This window comes from Poromitra crassiceps (genome assembly GCF_964638095.1).
Source record: "Poromitra crassiceps genome assembly, chromosome: 1".
In the NCBI taxonomy this organism is placed as follows: Eukaryota; Metazoa; Chordata; class Actinopteri; order Beryciformes; family Melamphaidae; genus Poromitra; species Poromitra crassiceps.
The window spans coordinates 64351475-64375466 of record NC_139623.1 but is presented as its reverse complement, the minus strand read 5'-3'; the positions used below and the strand labels follow the sequence as shown (position 1 = coordinate 64375466).

Below are 23992 nucleotides of genomic sequence, written 5' to 3'. Positions count from 1 at the left end.
CCGTAAGAACAATGAATGGACGTGTAAGAGTGGTTTCTTTTGAGCACACCATGTGAAATTACTATCTCTCGCCTCAACTCGCCTCTGTCCGTGTGTCTCGCAGCACCACTGAGAACGAAGCAACAGAGAGAAACGATTCGCTTATTTGATTGGCCGAGTAGCACCACGTGTGATGATTTACAGCGCATGCATTGGTCTGTGAGCTTCCTGGCAGATGAACCAGTATTACCGTAAAGACTAGAAAAGCATGTGCCGGTTAAAATAGAAACGCTCCGTGAAAATGTAAGTTATCAATGATTTGTAGGTTACAGGGCTCGGTCCGGATAGGACGGCATCTCGGTCCGGATGCGGACCGGAGTCCGGACTTTGAGGATCGCCGCAGTAGCCTATACCTCTCAATTGTGGACTAATAACTCGACATATTCCATGATTTAGTTTGAGATGTAAAGTCACTGTGAGGGAAATAAAGGTGTGTGTTTGATCTAAAATACTTGGAAGAAGTACTACACTATTGGATGAACTGATTAATCAGGTGTGCCTGATCATTGTTGTGACTGCAGCACACCTGACATTAATCAGTTCATCCAATAGTGATGACAGGAAATAAAGAAGCTGTACTAATTTCAGGAAGTATTGGAGTTGTGCATGTAGCCGTTGGACTGTGATTGATAATGGGGTTACCGGTAATTGCCTGCAGCAGGTGTGGGCACTTGTCTCCCAAAATGTGCTTAAGCAAGGGTCAGAATTTAAGATGTCCTGTTTACTTTCTAACCATTGTGTCATTTATTTTTTACATCACTACTTTTGTGTGGAATACCTTTGCAAGATGACACTACATTGTGAAACACAGATTGGATCGAGTCATAAGTCATAGTTTTAGAAGGGATTCTGGGCACAGTACATATCGATGAGACCCCTGAGCTCAGCCAAAGGTTGCCGGTTCAAAAGGACAGGCGACCTGTAAGGGCCTGTCTCTCTCTCTGCAGGACAGACCAGTAAGAACCTGTCTGTCTCTCTCTCTGCAGGACAGACCAGTAAGAACCTGTCTGTCTCTCTCTCTGCAGGACAGACGAGGGGCTGGCTAGCTCGGAGGAGGAAGATGACCATGAGGATGAAGAGCAGGAGGAGCTGGAGCAACCGGAACGGAGCCACAGGTTCACATCATCCACACCATTTATTTATTTATTTTATTTTATTAGCACAAGAGTGTCACTTAAACAAAATACCCATTATATAATCTAGAATCTATACTAGAGGTGCACCGATCGATCTGCACGCGATCGGAATCGGCAGATTTTTACCTCAAATATGCGATCGGCTGAATGCAGATATTGCTTTATTGTTGCCGATTTGCATAGCTGATCATGATGGATGTGAGAAACACGAGACAACCCATTTCTCCGCAGAGTTAATTGGGGGGGAAACACATTTTCATGATAGACATCGTTTCACTTTCATATTATGCTCTTTCATATTATGCTCTATCGTTTATATCATTGTGTTGCAAATGACACGCTTTGCTTTCGTCAGTGTTTTTTTTACTCACCACAGACTCTGTCAATGCACCCCTTGCGTCTTGAGTCACACAAATCAGCCAGAGAAGCAGGGAGAAGTTACCTCCAGTCCTCCACTATGTCAGCCTACCGAGGCATTTGCGCTGTGTTAAGTCCGCTTTTGGTCTATATCTGCATGTGTCCTCCCAGGGCCCGAAATTAGAGCCCGCCACCCGACAATGGCGGGCAGATTTTAGCTTTGGCGAGTTAGGTTTGGCGCGTCTCCGCCATGTGGCGGGTCTCAAAATAGTCATCATGTAATATTAAAACTGTGTAGCCGGCCTGTGTCCACCTAGCGTCTTTTTCCGACTGTTAAACGCTGGGAGTGCGCTGGGGAGCGCTGACCCCAGCGCACAATATACAAGGAAGCAGTCTGAAACTAACGTTAGTTCAGTGCGGTAGCATAACATGAGTGCTTCCTGAGGCTGTTTCATTCTGGCTCTCCCGTATTAGGGCTGGGTATCGAGTTTCGATACTTACTTGGCACCGAAATGGAAACATCGATACTAAGGGGTATCGAAGCCTCCCTTGTCAATCGATACCAATTTTCGATACCAAAACAAAACAGCGTCATTGAGCCTATAAGCATGCGACATGCTTGCACGCCGCGCTCTAATACGGCTGGTGATTGGCTGTCATGTAGAGGCATGCAGGAAACGTTACGCCCACTTTAGCCGGTGTGTTTGTTGTGAGCCAGGCGTGCGGTGCGGATATAGTATACAAGAATTTAGCCACCCAAGCTACTCCTATCCTGGAGTACCATATGGCGAAGATGATGAAAAGCAGGAAAAGAAACAGAAACAACACGGACTGGTTTCCACAGACAAGAGAAATAATTGAGAGGTGGGTCAGCTTACCGCAAGTTAGCGGTTATCAGATCCCTCAGTCTGACAAATCCATGCATCTGGCTGTGAGTTGTATCTAGCATTAGATCGTTTAATTAATTGCCGCCGTAACGTTATGCGCAAGCGGGCATTGTGTATTTTTGATGATGTCATGATAGTTTGTTGAATGTAAATGTGATTCATTTATATTGATTGGCTAGTCAGTGAATGCATGAAGTGGAGCTGTCTCGTCAGATTTGACAAGAATGACGTTCTGTTGCAGCAGTGATCTGCAACGCTAGCGTTAATGTTTAATTAATTAGCGTTAACGTTATGTGCAAGCGGGCAGTTATCGCCCATTATTTTATTTTTTTCTGCTGTAAAACTTAAGATGGGGGGAAAACTAAAGATTTGTAAAATAATTTAAATGTGTAATGCAGTTTTATTTTTGTTCAAATGGATTTTTCTAAAAATTGGTATCGAAAAAAGTATCGTTCAGGAACCGGTATCGAAATCCAAGTATCGAAACGGTATCGATATCGAAAAATTTTGAACGATACCCAGCCCTATCCCGTATAGGCTACCAAACGTGACTCTGGAATGAAATGCAGTCGTCAATTTAGCGGAGGTAAATTGACAGCCTAACGTCGGGCGAATCAATCAATGAATCAATCGCTCGCACTTGTTGCCAACACTCGTATGATACAGTATATATGAGGAGATAATAGTTATCATGTGTGTTTTGGTGCGCAGCTGGCTAACACGAGTGCTTTGTGAGACTGTTTCACCGACAGATTTGACAATAGCTGTTCTAATCTTGTAATCAACTAGCCACTAATGAACTAACCTGAACTGACGACAGCTGTCACCAGCCGTGCGTTGGCAAAAGACGTGTGACCACTTGAAAAAGCTTTGGGTTAGCTTCGGTTAGCTTTGGCAGCTTTAGCTTATATATCTATAAAATAGTTTATTTAATACCGTAGTTAGTTCTTCGATAACAGGGAAATCCCGGAATGGAGTATTTTTGCTGAGTGAACTGAACTGCATTGAACTGGTAACATGGAAATCCTGAAGTGGAATAGGACTATTTGTGTTCCTTTATAAACTGAACTGAGGGAACTGGACTGAACTATAAAGACCATTTCTTCTAGCCTTTTCTAGTCTCAACAGTCTTGTACTCCAATGTTGGCAGTTTCCTTTAGCCTACACAATATAAAATATTTATGTAGAAAAAATAAAATGTGCTGCACTTTTAATTTGATGCGTGAAATGTAGGCCTATAAAATGGAAACTGTTCTATAGACTGCTATAGCTGCAACAAAAAAAAACGGTGATCGGTTTGGCAGATATTTCTCATAGGCGATCAGTGATTGGTGGCAAAAAACATGATCAGTGCACCCCTAATCTATACAAACACACAAGTGATCAAACAACTAAAAACATGTAAAGTGAGGAAGACCAAAACAAGCAAGTCAGCAGGCTTAGGTCTCCCTTAAAGGAACAGGCAAAAAACGTAATACATCGCTTACGTCAACAAATCTAAAGTGAAAATATAAATAACAATATCAACAATGTGTCTGCTTACCTCCCATTACTTGTCTACCCACGTTCTGTTTTTAGCCGTCACCCCGGAAGTCATTTGTGAGCTAAAACCTTGAAATACAGCTCACAAAACATACTTTAGATCAGTGATCAGCTCACAAAGACATACTTACCAGTGGAGGTTATTAATGTATCCAAAGGAGGATGGTCCTCCCTTATTTTTTAGAAGAGATGGGGGATTTTATATAGTAATATATATTTTTTTTTATAAAATATCAATCAAATGTGTTTTTACTTAATAAAAATTCATGGTATTCATGGTATTCTTAAAATCCTTCAACAACAGTGATACCTGTAGGGCACTGATGGAGCGGCATGCAGACAGAGTCTGTGCCAGTGGGTCTGTCTCAGGGGGGTACAGTAGAAAAACATTCCCCCCTAGGGCGTTTCATTTCCTTGGTAATTCGTGCTAAATATGATTGGTTGAAAAACACATGCATTTCACAGGGAACAGTGAAGCCTAAACCGCCCTCACCAATCACTGCCAATCAATTAATTTATTCAACCTAATTGGTTGTTGATTGGATAGATCGGTAAGATTGACATTGTATTGTCCAATGATGAATGAGTCTCTCAACGCTGAATCCAGCTCACTACTAGGAAGTGATGACATCAAAATTCCACTTTGCTGTGATGACCTGACAGTAATATATAGATTTACATGACAGTAGCAGCATATTATATTTTCCCCTTCTTATTTTTTATTTTATTTTATCAAGCAGTAAGTTCGCTCACAAGCCAGACAGTTGTTGCATTACGCGAGCCAACACGAGTTTAGAGCCGGCCGCCACGGTACGCGCGGAGGCTGAAATCTCCGCAAAAACTGGGATATATGCAACGGCTCGGCTCGGCTGCATGCGGTTACACTACAGACGGCCTGGATGTGCAAGTAAGTCAATTAAGTTCAAGTTATCCGGGCCTTCTAGTAAATTCGGCGTGCAAATGGTCCACCAAGCAGCGCTATTTTTTTCGTATTACCGGTAATATGTTTCATGCTGCATAGCCTGTCATTTTGCAAATAAAAACAGCAACCTTAAACTCACACATTTTTTAACTGAATTTGGCCGGTACAACCACGGCTGACAGGGAGCTCATTTTTAAAGCTAGAGTGATGATCTTTTTTAAGGTGTTTTTCCCCCAGCCAGGTAATGGGGGAGTGAACAATAGCTGCTCATTTAAATTAACCACTCCCCATCCACTCCAGCTGTCATCACTGTCACAGGTCACACGTCAACAGCAAAAAGGGGGGTACTTATTTTCACTATAATTCCATCCACAAGTAACATAATGATAGAATGTAGAACTATTTTGGTCATGGGTTTCATACACTTTCTGTAATAAAACATCTAAAAGCAAAACTCTTATCAAAGGGGGGTCTGTGGTCTAATTTTTGTCAGTTTAGGGGTCCTTGATGTGAAAAAGTTAACTACTGTCTGAAGTGACCTTGACCTTTTCTTTAAAGTTGCAAGTAAGCAGATTCCAGGCATATTGGGATAAATGAATGCAAAACCTTAGTGTCATTGTACTTGGAACAATAGAATGAATATAATAATAATAATATGCCCAGCAAAAATACTTTGACTTTAGAATTGATACTGAATATTCTTGTAATTTCTGTGGACTATAAAAATAAACAATCTGTAATTTATTTTATCATTGCATGTATACCATTTAATAAGACTACTAGCCCATAAAAAATAAATGGAAGAAAAAAAGATATATTGTTTTTGCTTTTATTTTTGTTTTTGCTGAAAGTTAAATGTTTTATGGTCAGTCACGATTCTCTGGAAGACTGGTTGGCTTGGTTCAAGCCTTAAAACTCGTTACATAAGGATTTCTTTCCGAAATTTCTATGGAGAAAATTATGGAGGAATTCACTTCTGGGGCAACGTCACACAGCCACCAACACCACCAGCACATTAGCGTTAGCTTGTTAGCTGCTGTGACTTCATCTGTTACTGCAGTCAAACAATGTTAGCTACATAAGTGTAACCGTTCAAGTGAATTTATGTCATATTCATGGTAAACACAAGCCCTCTTGCACGCAGCAACACCGACGGTTTTAAAGCAGCTACGAGCAAGATTTTCGATTGTTATTAAACAGTCTAAATGTAATATTGATGCATCACATCTTACCTATAATAGTAGCTGAGACCAAAGCCGTGTGAATCAGAGATTGCTCTCTTGATGATTATAGAGTCTGTGTCTGTCTTCCAGCGGCCGGACAGACCAGGAAGTGAAACGAAACGGTTTACGGCAGCTGCCTAGCAACAGACCATAAACAAGAACGCCATGCTCGCTACATCCAGGGGCTTGCTACTCTCGCGAACATCTCTCATTATATTCTAACAGTTTGTTTGGAACTTATTTTGTTATTTTGTGGTTATGGCCAAAGTGGCTGGCGCAAACCGTTTAATTACACTTCCTGATCTGCCCCGGCCGCAGACAGACTAATCATCAAGACAACACTGGCCGATTCACTCGGGGTTCAAGCAAGACTACTCTGCGTTGGTCTCGTCTACTATTAGAGGTAAGATGTGAGGCATCGATATTAAATTTAGACTGTTTAATAACAATCGAAAATCTTGCTCGTAGCTGCTTTAACATTACTTTTAGTAGAGGGGAGTGAGCATTGAGAAGAAGCGACAACTAGTCCATTGTTACAGTGCACAAGAAACCGCCATTTTGGGGGCAACTAACCTCTCTGCTATTGTCCCGTTGTTTTCCGCGCCAAAATGGCCGCGGTGCTGTTGCAAATGGTCGCTTCTTTCCTTCAATACTCTTTGTTACTGTTCGACTACGCGATAAAACATAGCAAAACACACGTCCAACCATAACTCGATGGTCGCACAGTCCCTAAAACCGAAACAAGACGTAACGTTAGTTAGGGATCATGATTAAACTCACCTAGGACTAGGTGAAAAAAAGCCAGAAGTGTTCTGCACTGCCTGCATCAGTAAAGTTCCCATAACGAACATGTGTCTTTTTGTTGTCTGCGTTCCATCGGTCTTGTGAATAAAATCTGTCGTTCCTCCATGTTGTCAGATGAAGTGGCCGGACTGCACTCGTCTCACAGATAAAGTTTCAATCATTTTAATCCACACAGACTGTCCTCATCAGTGACTCTCCATGTTGTCACTTGTAAACAGAGCTTTGCACCCCGCCCCCATCTAACAAGCTGGATTCTATTGATGTGGCTCATTGGCCGAAACTCGAAACAATAGCAGACATTAAGCCAGTGAAACGCCGCATGCAAATTAATACCAGCCGTGTCCAGAGAGAAGTATTTTCTCTTTCAGAGTCAGTTTTTATCTTACAAAATATACATATTTACTGATTCTAAAATGACTCAATTTTACGTGGAATGGATAGTTCACCCTCTTCTTTGTGTACTAATGGGAAAAAAAACGAAAAACTACTTTTTTCACAAAACAACCTTTCACCTCAAATTGCGCGATTTCAACCTGGCGAGTTTCTAGTGAAAAAACCAGCCCGTGTCACATATGATTGATGTTTGTTTTGTTGTTGTTGTTTGGGGCAGGGGGGCAAAATAGAACAATCCGTTTTATTGTCAATTTGCATAAGAAACTTATTTGACATACAGGATGTTATGTCGTCAAGGCAGTGGAACAGTAGCCTGACTCCACCAGACGGGGGCGGCATTGTTCCACAAATTCACAATCCACCTCATTGTTTGATGTTGTTTGTGAAACAGATATTTGAAGCAAACTCATCGATCTGGCAGCGTCAGGTTAGTGGAACAGGGCCATCAGGGAGAATTACTATTAAGTTTCAGTGGGAAGTACAGCTGGGTATCGTCGGCGTACATATGAAAAAAATGCCATGATCCCACATAAGCGGCTGTGCAGACCCAACGCGCTTATTTGAGCTGCCAGCGCCTTTCTGCGATTCATTCTCTATCTATGGTAAGGACGCACTAAGCACGCTCCTCTTTCAAGGAATGCACCTCACGTTTAAGTGCTGGTGGCGTCTAATGTTTTTTGGCGGAGCACTCTGGGTGTCTCAAGCTGAAAAAAGTTAAACATTTGGAGGAAAAGCGCGCTACTCGTCAATGTCACTCCTCCTACCTCTTCTTCTTGCACAAAATAATGTTAGGCCCTTTAGACACTCTAAGGTAATGTTAGGCCCTTTAGACACTCTAAGGTATATTTGCCAAAGATTTCATTAGAATAAATAGAAGGAAATGTTTTGGTTGCGCCACCTGACATTTTTTGGGCGGTCGAGTTAATAATACAGTCAAAAAATGAATGAATGCATTTAAACACTTGGGAATGTTGGCCCACAAATTAGCCTTGTTTAAACACATTGTTCCAGACTCAAAAATATGCATTACATCCATTTTGAAAATACATTTTAAAATTCACTTTTTTGAAGCCTTATTTGTCATTGACCCTCCAGCAGACGACTGCATTTAAATTCTGTTTTCTGAATTTGTGTGGAATGACTGAATGTATTGTTCAGTAAGTTAAAACTGATTATAGAATTCAAATGTCTCATGATGCTCTGACCAAGTTTTTATCTTTTTTTTTATTCTATCCTATTCAAACCATATTGCATTGGAATGTTCTGATATTTCGTTTTCTTTGATACTGGACTATTGATTTGTCCTGCCTTGACTTGGTGTTCTCACAGACTTGACATTAAAGACACGGACTTGACTTGGGACTTGACATTAATGACTTGGGACTTGCCATTAATGGCATGGACTTGACATTAAAGATGTGGACTTGACTTGGGACTTGACATTAATGACTTGGGACTTGACATTAATGACCTGGACTTGACATTAAAGATGTGGACTTGACTTGGGACTTGACATTAAAGATGTGGACTTGACTTGGGACTTGACATTAATGCCTTGGGACTTGACATTAATGACATTAAATATGTGGACTTGACTTGGGACTTGACATTAATGACTTGGGACTTGACATTAATGACATGGACTTGACATTAAAGATGTGGACTTGACTTGGGACTTGACATTAAAGATGTGGACTTGACTTGGGTCTTGACATTAATGACTTGGGACTTGACATTAATGACATGGTGACATTAAAAATGTGGACTTGACTTGGGACTTGACATTAATGACTTGGGACTTGCCATTAATGACATGGACTTGACATTAAAGATGTGGACTTGACTTGGGTCTTGACATTAATGACTTGGGACTTGACATTAACTCATTGAGTGCCAGCCACTTTTGGAGAACGGACGCTCCCAGTGCCAGAGTTTCAGAGCGTTTTCAGTGATTTCTCGAGGCCCACAGAATATTGTGTGATATTACTATGTAAACACCGAACACGCACAAAGAACGAGGAGACTCTCTTCTATCATCTGCAAAAAAAAGTTTATTGATCCCATTTTCCGTTCTTTAGTTATGAGCCGGAGAAGATAGCTTGATTTAACCAAAAACAGCAATTTTTTTCTAGAAGCTGAGATAATGAGCCTTTTGTGAAATTAAACATTTCAAGCACATCATTGACTCTGAAGCTAATATTTTCTGATATAATGACACCTCAAAAATAATTTCCTTCAATAAAAGAGTGAAAACAAAGGAATTTTGTTTGGCCAAATAATATTTTTTAGCTGCAACCAGCAGCGCTGGCCCCTGCGTGCGCAGACCCTACACCTTCTTGCTGGTCTTGATTTACTGCTGGTGGGCATCAGATAGCCTATTCTAGCTTGTTTGCTCTCTATGCATCGAGCCTGCTGCTGCCTGGGTCTGTGTGTACTGTCAATGGTTGTATGCTGTAGTGCCCTGCGTGCCCCACCCCCCTCCTCCTCCTCCTCCGTGGTGGGAGGAGTGTCTCTGCTGCGGTTTGCTCTGAGTTTGATCTGCACTGAAAAGTCCGCTGCATCCCCCCGCTTTTTTACAGCGTGTCCCCGGCTCCCAGCTGAGAATAATGTAACTTTTCAGAAAGACGCTGGTGTCGCCGTGTCGGCAACTAAATCATATGGATGGGCTATCGCAGCAGACACGGATGGGGCTCAATTGTGGCAGCAGATGACTGCTGTTCACAGGCACAGCTAACGTTATGCTTCAAGCATATCGATGCGATTTCCGTTTCCTCATGACTTCTTCTCTCTTTTCTCCTGGCCTTTGTCTAATCTGGAGAGCACTGTCGCCACCTAAGGGTTCTGTAAAATAGGTTAGACACATTCAATAGCTCCCATATTGTAAGAGGCGATGTAAGAGGCTTAGATCGACATCCCCCCGTCAAAAAACGCAATTGACGAACATGTTCGTCCTTGGCACTCTACGTTACTAAACGAAATGACGAACATGTTCGTCCATGGCACTCAATGAGTTAATGACATGGTGACATTAAAAATGTGGACTTGACTTGGGACTTGACATTAATGACTTGGGACTTGCCATTAATGACATGGACTTGACATTAAAGATGTGGACTTGACTTGGGACTTGACATTATGACCTGGGACTTGACTTGAGGTCATTCCTTTGTCTCAACATGACCTGTTGTCTCTCTGCAGCCTTCCTGCCTGCAGCAGCCCCAGTGCAGCAGAGCAGGGACCAGATCCACAAGCTTTAGGCTCCGCCCCCCAGCAGCCGGTGAGTGCAAGTTTGATTAACTCATTGAGTGCCAATGACGACAATCGTCGTCAATTCAAATAGTAACGTAGAGTGCCAATGACGACGATTGTCGTCAATTGCGTTTTTTGACGGTGGGACGTGGATCAAAGCCTGATACATCTCCTGTAAAAATTTGGGGCATGTTGAATGTGTATAACCTATTTTACGGACCCATTAGGTGGCGACAGTGCTCTCCAGATTAGAGAAAGGTGAGGAAAAACAGCAGAAGAAGCCCCGTGATGAAACGGAAACCGCATCGGTATGCATCGATATGCATGAAGCATAACGTTAGCTGTGCCTGCAGCAGCCAATCTGCTCCCACAATTGACCCCCTCCGTGTCCGCTGCGATAGCCCCTCCACATGATTAGTTGTGGAGTTGTTATTATTCTCAGTTGGAAGCGCTGAGAGCCGGTGACAAATACACGCGGAACGCTGTGAAAAAGCTGGGTTTTCAGTGCAGAGCAAACGCAGCAGAGAGCCACCAGAGACACACCCACGGAGGAGGGGTTTGCAGTTGAGGGGGGGGGGGTGGGGCACGCAGGGCAGCATACAACACCGACCCAGACAGCAGGCTCGATGGACAGATTGGCAAGCTAGAATATCTGATGCCCACCAGCAGTAAATCAAGACCAGCAAGAAAGTGTAGGGTCTGCGCACGCAGGGGCCAGCGCTGCTGGTTGCAGCTAAAAAATATTATTTTGCCAAACAAAATTCCTTTGTTTTCGCTGTTTTATTGAAGGAAATTATTTTTGAGGTGTCACTACATCAGAAAATATTAGCTTCAGAGTCAGTGATGTGCTTGAAATGCTTCATTTCACAAAAGGCTGATTATCTCAGCTTCAGCTCATTCTGTGGGCCTCGAGAAATCACTGAAAACGCTCTGAAAGGGCTGGCACTGGGAGCATCCGTCTTCCAAAAGTGGCTGGCACTCAATGAGTTAATATTAGGGATGGGCAGTGATTTTTGAATAGTCATTTATCATAAAAAAATAGTTTTTTATTGTTAAAAATCATATAGTTTATGTGACAATCGTCTTGTCTTAAAAAGTATTTCCCCTTTGTTCTGACTAGGTGGCTCCACTCAAACCCTAGACTCCGCAACTAACTTTTGAATGTTTATTTTATGCAGTCCGTAAAAAGTTTCAAGGCTCGTTACTGCATGAAGAAAAGCTGATATTCTGTCTACTACCCTGGGCCATCTCGATTATGACTTGGCAGCTTGTGGCTATATTTTCTGTTCTTTTTTTTTTTTTAAGTCTGAGGAAAAACTAATCATGACAAACATTGGAAAACTAAATTTACTGCCATTTTCTTTCTGTCTCCTCTGATAGCAGGAACCTGTCAGCCCAGTAGAGCTCCAGGCTGGACCAGTCAGCCCAGTAGAGCTCCAGGTTGGACCAGTCAGCCCAGTAGAGCTCCAGGCTGGACCAGTCAGCCCAGTAGAGCTCCAGGCTGGACCAGTCAGGCCAGTAGAGCTCCAGGCTGGACCAGTCAGGCCAGTAGAGCTCCAGGCTGGACCAGTCAGCCCAGTAGAGCTGCAGGCTGGACCAGTCAGCCCAGTAGAGCTCCAGGCTGGACCAGTCAGGCCAGTAGAGCTCCAGGCTGGACCAGTCAGCCCAGTAGAGCTGCAGGCTGGACCAGTCAGCCCAGTAGAGCTCCAGGCTGGACCAGTCAGCCCAGTAGAGCTGCAGGCTGTGGGCTCTGCAGAGGAGCTGGAAGCTCTGGGTCTGGAGCAGCTGAAGGTGGAACTGATGTCCAGAGGAGTGAAGTGTGGGGGAACGCTGAGGGAGCGCGCCGCACGCCTCTTCTCTGTCCGAGGCCTGAAGCCGGAGCAGATCGAGCCGGCGCTGCTCGCCAAACCCGCAAAGTCCAAGAAGAAGTGAAGAGGTCAGAGTCGCCTGAGTTTCTGTTCTGGAGCCAAATACAGAATACACGTTTTATCCTTTTCCCAACCCAGTTCAATGAAACCATGCCCGACGAAAGCCACCTCTGGAAACTCCTGAAACTCGTATCCAAACTTGTAAACTAACCGTTGTCGATGTGAAATGAAGACAGATTCAGAACACATTTATGTAAACCATTTTGCTAATATAAGAGTGTTTCCAAACGGCCGCCTTCCAAGGCTTTCGTCATAGGGAAGTGGGCATAGCTTTAAACTGGGTTGGTCTCCAGAGACCATGACGAGAGAACGAAGAACCTCAAAGACATTGTAGAACCTGTTTGCTCAAGCCAGGTGGACATCGTGGACAGAACATCAGTGAAACTCACCAGCCTTTCAACAACCGATGAATACTTCCTACTCTCTGAATTATAACCTGAAGACTTCATGGGCCATATCTTACGCGCGGGCAAGTGCAAAGTCATTGCTAGTTTCTAGCACTCAAAATGTTTTTTTTAAATATATAATTACCACTGGGTCTTTGATGTACTGACCCAGTGGTTTATATATAATTACCACTGGGTCTTTGATGTACTGACCCAGTGGTAATTAAAAGCACTGGGTCTTTGATGTACTGACCCAGTGGTAATTAAAAGGAAAAAAAGGAAATTTTGAGTGCTAGAAACTATCAAAGATTTAGCACTTGCCGCTGTAAGATATGGCCCCAAATGTTTTCTTTTTCTTTTTTGTATCGCAGACTAGATTCAAACAAAAACGCTGCAGCTAAATCAGCAGAGTCGATGTGGTGCCTCTGGTGGTCGAGCTCAACACGCTTGTTCCTTTACCAGCCAAACACTTTGCCACTTCAAGTGTTTCCCCCCAGCAAGGGCATGGGGTTTCACTTTGGTATTCACTTTCCAAATTGAACATAATTTTTGTAAAGGAATCCTTGGATGGAAACAGAGCTGGGAATGCAAGTGAAGAGTTTCATTCTAAAATGAAACTTTATGAAAGTGATCTCTGCTTGTTACCGTTTGGAAGGATAATTTTCTCTGGATTTATTTTATTTTTCCTGAAGTAACAGAAGATTTAGTAAAGTGTAGAAGAAACTGTTTAATTTGGATTTCTTTCATTAAAACTTTACAGTGCAACAAAATCACCAGCGTCCACCCATTCATTCATTCACTCATTCATGAATCTGCAGAGAAAAACTTCACAGCCCTATACAGAGAGTTCCCCAAACTTTTGAGTAGCCAGTCAGATTGAATAAGTAGCTGGATCATGTTCGCGCCGTTTGTTCCAGTGGTCCTTTTCCCCAATTAATAAACAAACCTCAAATATGTATCCATGAGTGTGACAATTGAAATAATACAAATAAACATTCTTATAAAGGCCCAATGCTCAATTTAATTATAAATAAAACAATATCCATATTGCAAAACACAAACGGGCAATGTATATTTTTAAGAACAAAGAAAATACTAAACTGTGTTTCCCACAGGATTTGAAGAGATATTGGTGGGTAGACCTTGCTCGGACCCTCTTGGGGGGTTCGGGGGGCCATGCCCCCTGTAAGAACAATGTGTACATTTTAAACTAAAATGCATGAATCTGGTTCACTTTGAGAACCAATTTAAGAGGCTAGATCAGGGGTGGGCAATTATTTTTCATGGGGGGCCACATGAGAAACCTAGATTGTTGCCGGGGGCCGAACAAATATTGTCATGCCATAACCCAGGAACTTTGATGATAGAGGACCACAAAAAAATGTCCTCGCTACCAGAGGGCCAGATTTTGCTGAGGGTTGGGGGCCAAACGGTGCCGGCGCAAAGATTTTTTTGGGCATTTGAAGTCGGGTTTAGAGGAATAACTCATTTTAAATTAACAGTGGTGATGTCATTATTCAGTCTTAAACACCAATATTTGATCCTTTTCTCACTCCAATGTCACCACTTGCTCTCCCTGCAGGGCTTGAAATTAACTTTTTTGACCACCTGCCAATATGGCTGCTCGAAGTTACCAGCCAATTAGAATTTCCACTAGCCAAAATGTTTTTCTTGAAATAAACCAGAATATGAGTGGGTTAATTTAACCACAAGTATCAGTAAGTGGCCCGGGATTCTCAAAGCCTGTGTTGAGGGTCACACGAACAAAAATGCATTCTTGAAGCTAAATAAATCCAAAACCAACAAGTTAATTATTTACATTTTCACTTCAATGTAGAACAGTCATTTCTTACATATGAGATTACTTTTAGTCATAAAGATTATTGAAAGATATTCCATATTCCAGACTGAAATGTTCTAACAGAAGTGGAGTATTGGCCAGAATGACATGAACATGTGGACACTTATTCAGCGGGTATCTTGTATGTTGCGTTCAGGTGCACTGTAATTTTTTTTTTATTATCTATAAAGTAACCGGTAGGCCAGTAGGTGGAGAAATCACCGGCCACCGGGGCTTGGGCAACTCCCTGCCTATACTACGATGCTCCATTAACACTAGATCCAGGATAGTTCCCTTGATCTGGATTGATACATAATTTTAATAGCCATAGTGAGTAATCATATTACAAACGAGGAATTCGTCTTTGTGCAGTTTGCAGCGCAGCCATCACAGCAAGAGCAGAAGATGGAGCAAACAAAACTATCTCAAAGTGCAAAGTAAATGTCCAGTAGTCCGGCAGTCGTTGCAGAAAACATTTTGACTAAAAGTAATGACAAAAAGTTGACTAAAATCTGACATGTACATAAAATGCACCGTGATAACTTACAAATTCACACTTTACACCCAACACATCTATCACAGTCACAGCTGTCCGGACGTGACAAATTAACATAATTGTAGTTGTACATTGTATCAGTCAGTGAGCATCAGAGAAGCAGACCCCTCAGAAGCCGGGGTCCCAGGCGATTAGAAGCTGGGGTCCCAGGCGATTAGAAGCCGGGGTCCCAGGCGGTAAGAAGCCGGGGTCCCAGGCGATTAGAAGCCGGGGTCCCAGGTGATTAGAAGCCGGGGTCCCAGGCGATTAGAAGCCGGGGTCCCAGGCGGTAAGAAGTCAGCGTCCTAGGCGATTAGAAGCCGGGGTCCCAGGCGGTAAGAAGTCAGCGTCCCAGGTGATTAGAAGCCAGGGTCCCAGGCGATTAGAAGCCGGCGGGGTCCCAGGCGGTAAGAAGTCAGCGTCCCAGGCGGTCAGAAACCGGGGTCCCAGGCGGTGCGGCGTGGGGCCTCCCGCTCCTCGTAGCAGAGCACGGTGTCTCCGGCTTGGACCTCCACGTCCCCCGCTACGCACAGACCACACTCCATCCCCGCCTTCACCACCGACACGTCCTCCTTATGATGCTTCAACGCTGTCACACAACCTGAGGAGAGAGTCACATGACCTTACAATACAATCAGGATGTTTTCTTTGTTTTTGGTACCTTTATTAGACCAGGCAGGTCCATTTAGAACGGATTCTTATTTAGGATAACAGTCACAGTGTGACAATATAGTCTGACTGTGCAGAATTCAGTTCATTTATGAGACTCAAATGTTTCCAGTGATTAGGGGTGGGCGATATGGCCCTAAAATAATATCACAATATTTCAGCGTATTTCTCCGATAATATTCTTGACCATGTGACAAAATAATGAAAAATATTGTATTGTATTGTTATCCAACAAAATAAGTGTTATAGTTTTATATATCAGCATAAACCTAACAGTTTGACTTCAAATATTCAGGTATACCTTCTAATATTACCAACCAAACCACTTCCACATTACTGAAGCCACTCCCCTATTTGGAATGAACGCCTCCCTGTGGGGCCAATTTCAGCCATGCTTGTTGTTGCTGTGCATACGTCACACCGTTAGGCTGCGTAACGGCAACAAGTCGGAATATTGGAATTATCATGATGTGAATTTTTGAAGATATGAATATGAATTCTAACAATATAACGATACGGCACACCCTTACTAGCCACAATGTAAACAATTGAATAATAACAATGTAATTGTTATTACAAAGAGACAATGATATAATTTGGATGGAGAGCTTGTGAAAGTTGATGACTACAGCAGGATGGAGCTGATTCATGTTCCTCATGACATATGGATTGACATGTTTTGTATTGACATGTTTTGAAGTCGTCTCCTTACTCAGGAATTGTAGAAACCGTTTCATTTAAATGGCTTTGTAATTCATTCTGATTTAGGAGGAATATCTAGTCTAATTTGTGATAGACTGCCTTGGTCTGATCCATTTCACAAGTGGGGAGGGAGAACTTCAAGGCTTAACGGTTGAATTTCAATGGTCGTAAAACTTTTTACATTTTTGTGTTGATTTTAATTTGGAATCTAAATCGATTTACAGTTAGAATCGCAGGAAAGCCGCAATAACAACCATACTGAGGTCCCAAGTGAGTGTGGTCTAACTCACCGTCCCAGACGGCGTCCCGACCGCGGATCAGTCTGAACTTCATTCGTCGGTCTAGCTGGCCCTTCTGGACACGGCATCCTGCCACCGGAACCTTCTTCTTTCCCACAGTGACCTCAAACATGGTGAGCACCGATGCCTCACCTGCAGGGGGCAGCACAGAGACCACAGCTCAACCAGTCCGTTAGACCCACAGACAGTATTGTCTGTAGGTGTTAGACCCACATACACAGTGGTGTATAAAGTACTCGAAAACCATACTTAAGTAAAAGTAAAGATATCTTCCCAGAAAAAGACTTTGGTAAAAGTCAAAGTCACTCATTAGAATATTACTTGAGTAAAAGTCTTAAAGTACTTGCTATTTTCTGTACTTAACACATTCACTGCCAGCCGTTTTTTTTTTTACTGTAGGTAGCTTCTGCCAGAGGGTTTTTTTGAGGATTCTGGCTCATTTTACAAGAGCCGAGGATTATTTTCTGCTTGGACTTTGTGAACACAAAGTTCACAAAAGTACTAATAGAATGTGTGCTTTCTCTGTCTAAAAGAGTTAGTTTGTAGAGTTAGTACCGTAAATTCCGGACTATAAGCCGCGGCTTTTTTCCCGTTTTTTGGCCCCTGCGGCTTATATAACGGTGCGTCTTATCTATGGATTTTTTCAGAAAAAAAAAAAAAAATACAAATAAAATCTCTCTTTTTTAGCACTCTTTCTAACTATAAATCCACTTCTGTTTTAATTTCCTCTCTTGCCCTCTTTTCACCACACCGCGGACACTGTGTGCACTGTAAAAATAAACAACGGTGGTGTTGTGTTATGTTGTTTTGTTGAAATGTTACGGTAATACGGTAAATGGGAGCTTCCTCAAACAGCCATCTCTTTCCCGACAATCCCCTCTGTGCGTGACCACTTACATATGGTAATTACGGTAAGCAAACGGCCACTCTGCCATCAACTCCCTCCCCCGACTACCAGGAGAAAATCACAAACTTCGGCGAATTCACACAAAGGAAGATCAAGGAATATTCCATCGAACCGGAGCAGATCATAAATATGGATGAAGTGCCTTTGACGTTCGACCTGCCACTCACTCGGACTGTTAACAAGAAGCGCCCTGGAGGATTCTTTCACCAAAAAAAAGCTTTGCTCGTTCTCGACAGCATGAGAACGAGCAGTAGAAGCAACACTCTCACTTACCATGGGGAAGGTACGCAGAAATTCACACGACGCAGCTTTCAAGTTGAAAGCAGTCAATCTCGCATTAAAAGAGGGAAACAGAGCAGCCGCGCGTAACCTGGGCATCGATGAGTCAATGGTGAGGCGTTGGACGGTGCAGCAGGAGGAACTGTCTCAGCACGGAATATTATAGGAGTGTGAAAACATCCACAATCACCAACGGGTTCCAAAACGCTGGACTGCTGCGGGATGAAGAGGATGACGCCGCCACAGCTGGCGCTGAGGGCCGTCAGAGGCTTCAGAGGCTGTTCGATGCCGACAGTGATGAAGAGGAGTTCGTTGGTTTTGAGTGACAATGAAGGAGAGAGGAGAGTGGTTGACGAAGCCACCCTGAACCTGTTCGTTTCCGACACTGAAGATGAGGACTTTGGTGGTTTCAGTACGCAGGAAGAAGAGGAAGACGAGGATTAGTGACTTGACTTCTCTGGTTACAGGTTTGCTGCACATATAGCCTATTGTTGTGTGATTTTGTCTGGGGATTAGTGACCTGACTTTTGTTTTGTTTTGTTGAAATGTTAATAAATGGGAGCTTCCCCAAACAGCCATCGCTTTCCCGACATTCCTCTCTGTGCACGAACCCTTTCATATGGTAATTAAACATCAAAACACCCGCGGCTTATAGACCGGTGCGGCTTATAGAAGAAAAAAATAGTCAATTTTGGTCCCGCGGCTTATAGACCGGTGCGTCTTATAGTCCGGAATTTACGGTAGTTATGTAGATATTAGCCGTTGAGTACAGCATGGTTTCAGCGTCTGAGACTGAAAGCTGAGATAATCGCAGTTTTGTGAAATTCAATCAAACAGGCAGAACAGTCACTTTAACCATTTATTTTTGGCATCAGTGAGAGATCAGACATCTAAACAATATAGTTCTGAACGCCCTCTCCTTCAAACTCCTCCCTCCGTGGGCGTGTCTGGTGGCTTTCAGCAGCGTTTGTCACAAGCGAGTTTCTACTGCCTGTCTGAGCAGTGAGCAGCCTCCCTCCCTGGCGGCCCCCTCGTCGGCAAGTCTGGATGGGGCTCACTCGTTTCTTGGGTTTGAGAGCTTTGATGAAGCTTTGTGCGATTCTAGGCTTTATGCTGCGTGTTTCAAAGTGTGTTTTGCACCCAGTCTATTTTTGGAACCCCCCACCGTTGTGCGCCCGTGTGCACCAGCGTGAAAGCGTTTTCGCCTACAGTATGAGAATGAGGCTCGTTCGTTTCTGGGTTTTCGGTTGAGCTCAGCTGGAATGAAGCTGTGTGCGATTCTGCGCTTTCTGCTGGTGTTTCAAAGTGTGTTTCACCCATAATCTATTATGCAAATTTGCAATCCCCCACCGCCAGCTCCCAGCGCGATAATGCGCGAAAGCGAAAGCGTTTTCGCCAATCCATTTTACAGTATGAGAGAATGGTTTCCTTGCGCGTTCCCCTGCAGTTTTGGCTCTGCTTTTTCTAGTCTGGAGAGCACTGTCGCCACTTAGTGGGTCGGTGGAATGGGTTGTACACGTTCGGTGGCTCCAATATTTTTATAGGAGATGTGGGGGGCGTTGATCCACGTCCCACCGTCAAATTTTTTTTTTTTTTTTTTTGACGACTCAACTCGTCATTGGCAGTCAACCGTTGGATTTTTTTTGACGACTCAACTCGTCATTGGCAGTGAACGTGTTAAGTATCAAAAGTAATTTTCTGATATTAAATGTACTTAAGTATTGAAAGTAAAAAGTACAAGTAAATGCTGCAAAAAAAAATCAAGCAAAAGACATGCCTGAGCTTGAGTGGAAGTCTATTTCTTTTTCTTGACTTTTATAGCCGCTGGCAAACAACGTTATGTTGCATTACAGCCACCAAATGGAATGGCGTGTGGATCGTGATTAACGTAACTTGCAAACTAGGAGCACTGATTTGCCAAACCTGATTGCTTGCAGGCTACGCAATTTCTTCTGATTTTACTTTGTAACTAAGATGCTTGGGGGAAATGTAGAGGAGTAAAAGTATCCATTTTATTTGGGAAATGTAGTGGAGTAAAAGTGAAAGTTGACAGAAATATAAGTACAGTTACTCAGAAAAAATAATTAAGTACAGTACTTAAGTATGTATACTTAGTTACATTACACCACTGCACATACAGTATTGTCTCCAGTCAGCTGTCAGGGTCCAACAACTACAGACATTACTGTCTGTAGTTGTTGGACCCACAGAGTGTTTGAGTTAACGTACCGATGACGGTCTCGCTGACGACAGGGGACAGTTTGCCACTCAGTTCATCTTTCAGGTCGTCGATCAGTTTGTAGATGATGTTGTGCAGTTTGATGGGGACGTCCTTCCTGGACGCCAGCTGCTGGATCGACTTATTGGCAGAGACGTTAAAACCGTAGATAGAACCTGCAGGAGGGATCAGTCAGAGACGTTAAAACCGTAGATAGAACCTGCAGGAGGGATCAGTCAGAGACGTTAAACCCGTAGATAGAACCTGCAGGAGGGATCAGTCAGAGACGTTAAAACCGTAGATAGAACCTGCAAGAGGGATCAGTCAGAGACGTTAAAACCGTAGATAGAACCTGCAAGAGGGATCAGTCAGAGACGTTAAAACCGTAGATAGAACCTGCAGGAGGGATCAGTCAGAGACGTTAAAACCGTAGATAGAACCTGCAAGAGGGATCAGTCAGAGACGTTAAAACCGTAGATAGAACCTGCAGGAGGGATCAGTCAGAGACGTTAAAACCATAGATAGAACCTGCAAGAGGGATCAGTCAGAGACGTTAACTCATTCATGGCCAAAGACGTCTTTGACGTGTTATCAGGAATAGCCCTCAGGGCCAATGACGTGTTTGACGTGTTTTTGTTTTTATTAGTGCAGCGCGTAGTTCAAACACTTCCCCAGCCTGTGACATGTTATCAGAGGTCCCTGGCATCTAAGACAAGCCAACAACACGTGAACAAACACATACCGCAGCTGTTGTTTTGAAATTGAGCAGGAGGAAAAACAGAAAACGGATAAACGCTTCTTTGTGCAGAGAGGAGAAACGCCATTGAAACGCCCCTCGGCGCGCTGCACGAGCTGGTCGCCTTCCTGTGTGCCAGCCAGGAGAAAACAGGAGAAAGTAATCCAGAGATGTGTTTGATCATCGGAGGAATGAGGAAATGATCGATCAGTTTGACGGGTAATCCAGAGGGCGGTGAGGACGTGTTGAATAGCCGAGGGGAAAACGGGAACGATCAAACAGCAGGGAGTATAGGACAGGGAGACATGGACGAGGACGGGTGGACCAGAACAAAACAAAATAAACACACGAACAGCTAACAAGGCAGAAGCGGCAGTCACAGCAGCAGACGCCAGCAGTACTCAGACCCGGAAACAACGTAACGAAGATAAAAGGGGGATCGTGTGTGTGTGTGTGTGTGTGTGTCTGTCTGTCTGTGTGTGTGTCTGTCTGTCTGTCTGTCTGTCTGTCTGTCTGTCTGCACACTCACTCACACTGAGTAAACTGTATTGTTGAATGTAAAAAAGCACTTGTATATGTATGTACATGTATATGTATATATATATATATATATATTTTTTTTTTTTTTTTGTCATTTGTGTCATAACGAATAATATTTACATGTCTGATGTCAATACAGTTCAAAATAAAAGAATTGAGAGCGAGTTCTGCCTGAGATTGTGTGATTTACAAAAATCGCCTTTTCTCCTGTTTTTCTTCTCAGAGAGACCTTTTGGGTGAAAACAGGGTGTATATAAATGGCTATAAGTAGAGTACAGAACATGCTAAAAGCTCACTTTTTTTTCTCCTGGTGAACCCAGAGACGTACATCTTCATTTTGAGGTATTGCAAATCACTTTGGTGCTAATAGATAATTTACTGTGGGTCTTGAAAGATGACCAACAATTATGAAAATCTTTGGCCTGTGCTAAATATTGGCAGTCCTAAACTGGCCATGAATGAGTTAAAACCATAGATAGAACCTGCAGGAGGGATCAGTCAGAGACATTCAAACCGTAGATAGAACCTGCAGGAGGGATCAGTCAGAGACATTAAAACCGTAGATAGAACCTGCAGGAGGGATCAGTCAGAGACATTAAAACCGTAGATAGAACCTGCAGGAGGGATCAGAGACATTAAAACCGTAGATAGAACCTGCAGGAGGGATCAGTCAGAGACATTAAAACCGCATCTACGGTTTTCTATCTTCCTGATTACTGTTTTAATGTAGATGTTCAGCTTTATGCTGATGACACAGTCATCTTCACAAGGGCTAAAAACCCAGGGGAGGCGGCACGTGTCTTATCTTTAGCTCTCTCTCTCATATCCAGGCGTGGCTAACTAAATCCTGTCTCGTGCTGAATGCAAAAAAACAGTTTGTATGTTCTTTTCTAAAAGAAACATTGCACCTCCGCGCTCCAATGTCTTCTTGGGGTCAGAGGAATTATCTGTGGTTAATGAGTTGAAATACTTAGGCGTGATGTTGGACTCCAACCTAACGTTCAGCAACCATATTAAAATGATTTCCAAATTTTTTTAATTCCACCTGTATAATTTCAGACAAATAAGGAGTTGTCTGTCCACAGATGCTGCGTTTTTATTTTTACACTCGATGATCCTTTCGCATCTGAATTATTGTATAACTAGCTGGTCTTTGACAGGAGTAACCACTCTCAAACCAGCCGAACTACTTTATAAAAAAGCCCTGAAAATACTAGATAAAAAACCCCTTTCTCATCACCACTGTCATATCATACGTAAATATGACATGCTAAGTTTTGAGAACTTTAGAAATTTCACCTCTGCCTGTCTAATATACAAAGTTCTACATGGACTGGCGCCGCCTCCTCTTGCTGACTTCATTAAATATCGATCGACCGCCAACTCGACTCGTGTCACCCGGGCCATCACGAAAAAGGTCTGTGAGGTCCCATTTAGAAAAACTTCCTTTAGTCAGAAGACCTTATCCTTCATGGGAAGCACCTTCTGGAATAATCTACCTCCCTCTATTAGAGAATGCCCTAGTCTCGCCACCTTTAAAGGCCAGTTGAAACTATGGCTCAGATGAAACCAGCAATGTGATCATACTTAACATATCGTCTGTCATGTTTCGTTGCATGCTCTGTGTGTTTTACTCACCTTAGGTTTTACTAACCTTTTGTACTATTCATTTTTTTTGTACTATTAATTTTTTTTTTCTTTTTCAAGATTACATCAACCTGCCATGGGACTACAGGTGGAAACTAGCCCTTGGGCTATAACCTGGCATGTTTACTGTACGGCTGTACTGTTCATCAATGTGCAATGTCCCATTCTTTAAATAAATGAATCTGAATCTGAATCTGAGGGATCAGTCAGAGACGTTAAAACCGTAGATAGAACCTGCAGGAGGGATCAGTCAGAGACGTTAAAACCCTAGTTATGAAGGGATGGTTTACATTTTTTGAAGTCTACCCCTATATTTTCTACTTACCAGTGATAATGTTGATTGGTAGAGGTTTTATTTCTCAGTACAATCTATACTGTTCCTCATAGTTGCTCTGGACGAATGCAAGGTCAACGGGGTCACGCTCCTGTATGTACAAGCTGACTGAGGCTCACTAAAATGTCATCCATAGTCACACAAAGTGAAATTCAGTGAGCTTCAGTCAGCTTGTACAGACAGGAGCGTGACCCCATTGACCTTGCATTTGTTTTTGCCCAACTTTCCAGAGCTACTATGAGATTGTGCTGAGAAAGAACTCTACCAATCAACATCATCATTGTTAAGTAGCAAATAGAGCTAGACCTTTTACTTTTTTTTTTTTTACTATCCCTTTAAATAAATGGAAGCATTACTAAATGCTTTTGAATATGAAAATTCACACCCAGATGTTGTGAGTTTGTGCAGGTTGAACCCCCT

The 23992-nt window shown here is 42.9% G+C and overlaps 2 protein-coding genes across 3 annotated transcripts in view; one reads left to right on the top strand and one right to left on the bottom strand.

Moving 5' to 3' along the window:
• The window catches only part of sde2 (SDE2 telomere maintenance homolog (S. pombe)), a 32705-nt gene extending 18886 nt beyond the window's left edge, over positions 1 to 13819 (top strand). The window contains exons 6-8 of one of the 2 annotated variants that reach the window (XM_083650009.1): positions 1065 to 1154; positions 10502 to 10580; positions 11936 to 13819. In XM_083650009.1, the coding sequence (XP_083506135.1) occupies positions 1065 to 1154; positions 10502 to 10580; positions 11936 to 12484 (718 nt within the window). In that variant the 3' untranslated portion in view covers positions 12485 to 13819. Of the gene's footprint in view, positions 1 to 1064; positions 1155 to 10501; positions 10581 to 11932 lie in introns of both variants that reach the window. The other variant, XM_083650008.1, reaches the window with a different exon arrangement.
• A 115-nt stretch (positions 13820 to 13934) lies between these two features.
• Positions 13935 to 23992, bottom strand: part of mtif2 (mitochondrial translational initiation factor 2) — a 51593-nt gene continuing 41535 nt past the window's right edge. Inside the window, exons 12-14 of the mRNA XM_083644015.1 lie at positions 20327 to 20491; positions 16903 to 17043; positions 13935 to 15842 (exon numbers count right to left, since the gene is read on the bottom strand). Of these exons, the coding sequence (XP_083500141.1) occupies positions 15673 to 15842; positions 16903 to 17043; positions 20327 to 20491 (476 nt within the window). The 3' untranslated portion in view covers positions 13935 to 15672. The remainder of the gene's footprint in view (positions 15843 to 16902; positions 17044 to 20326; positions 20492 to 23992) is intronic.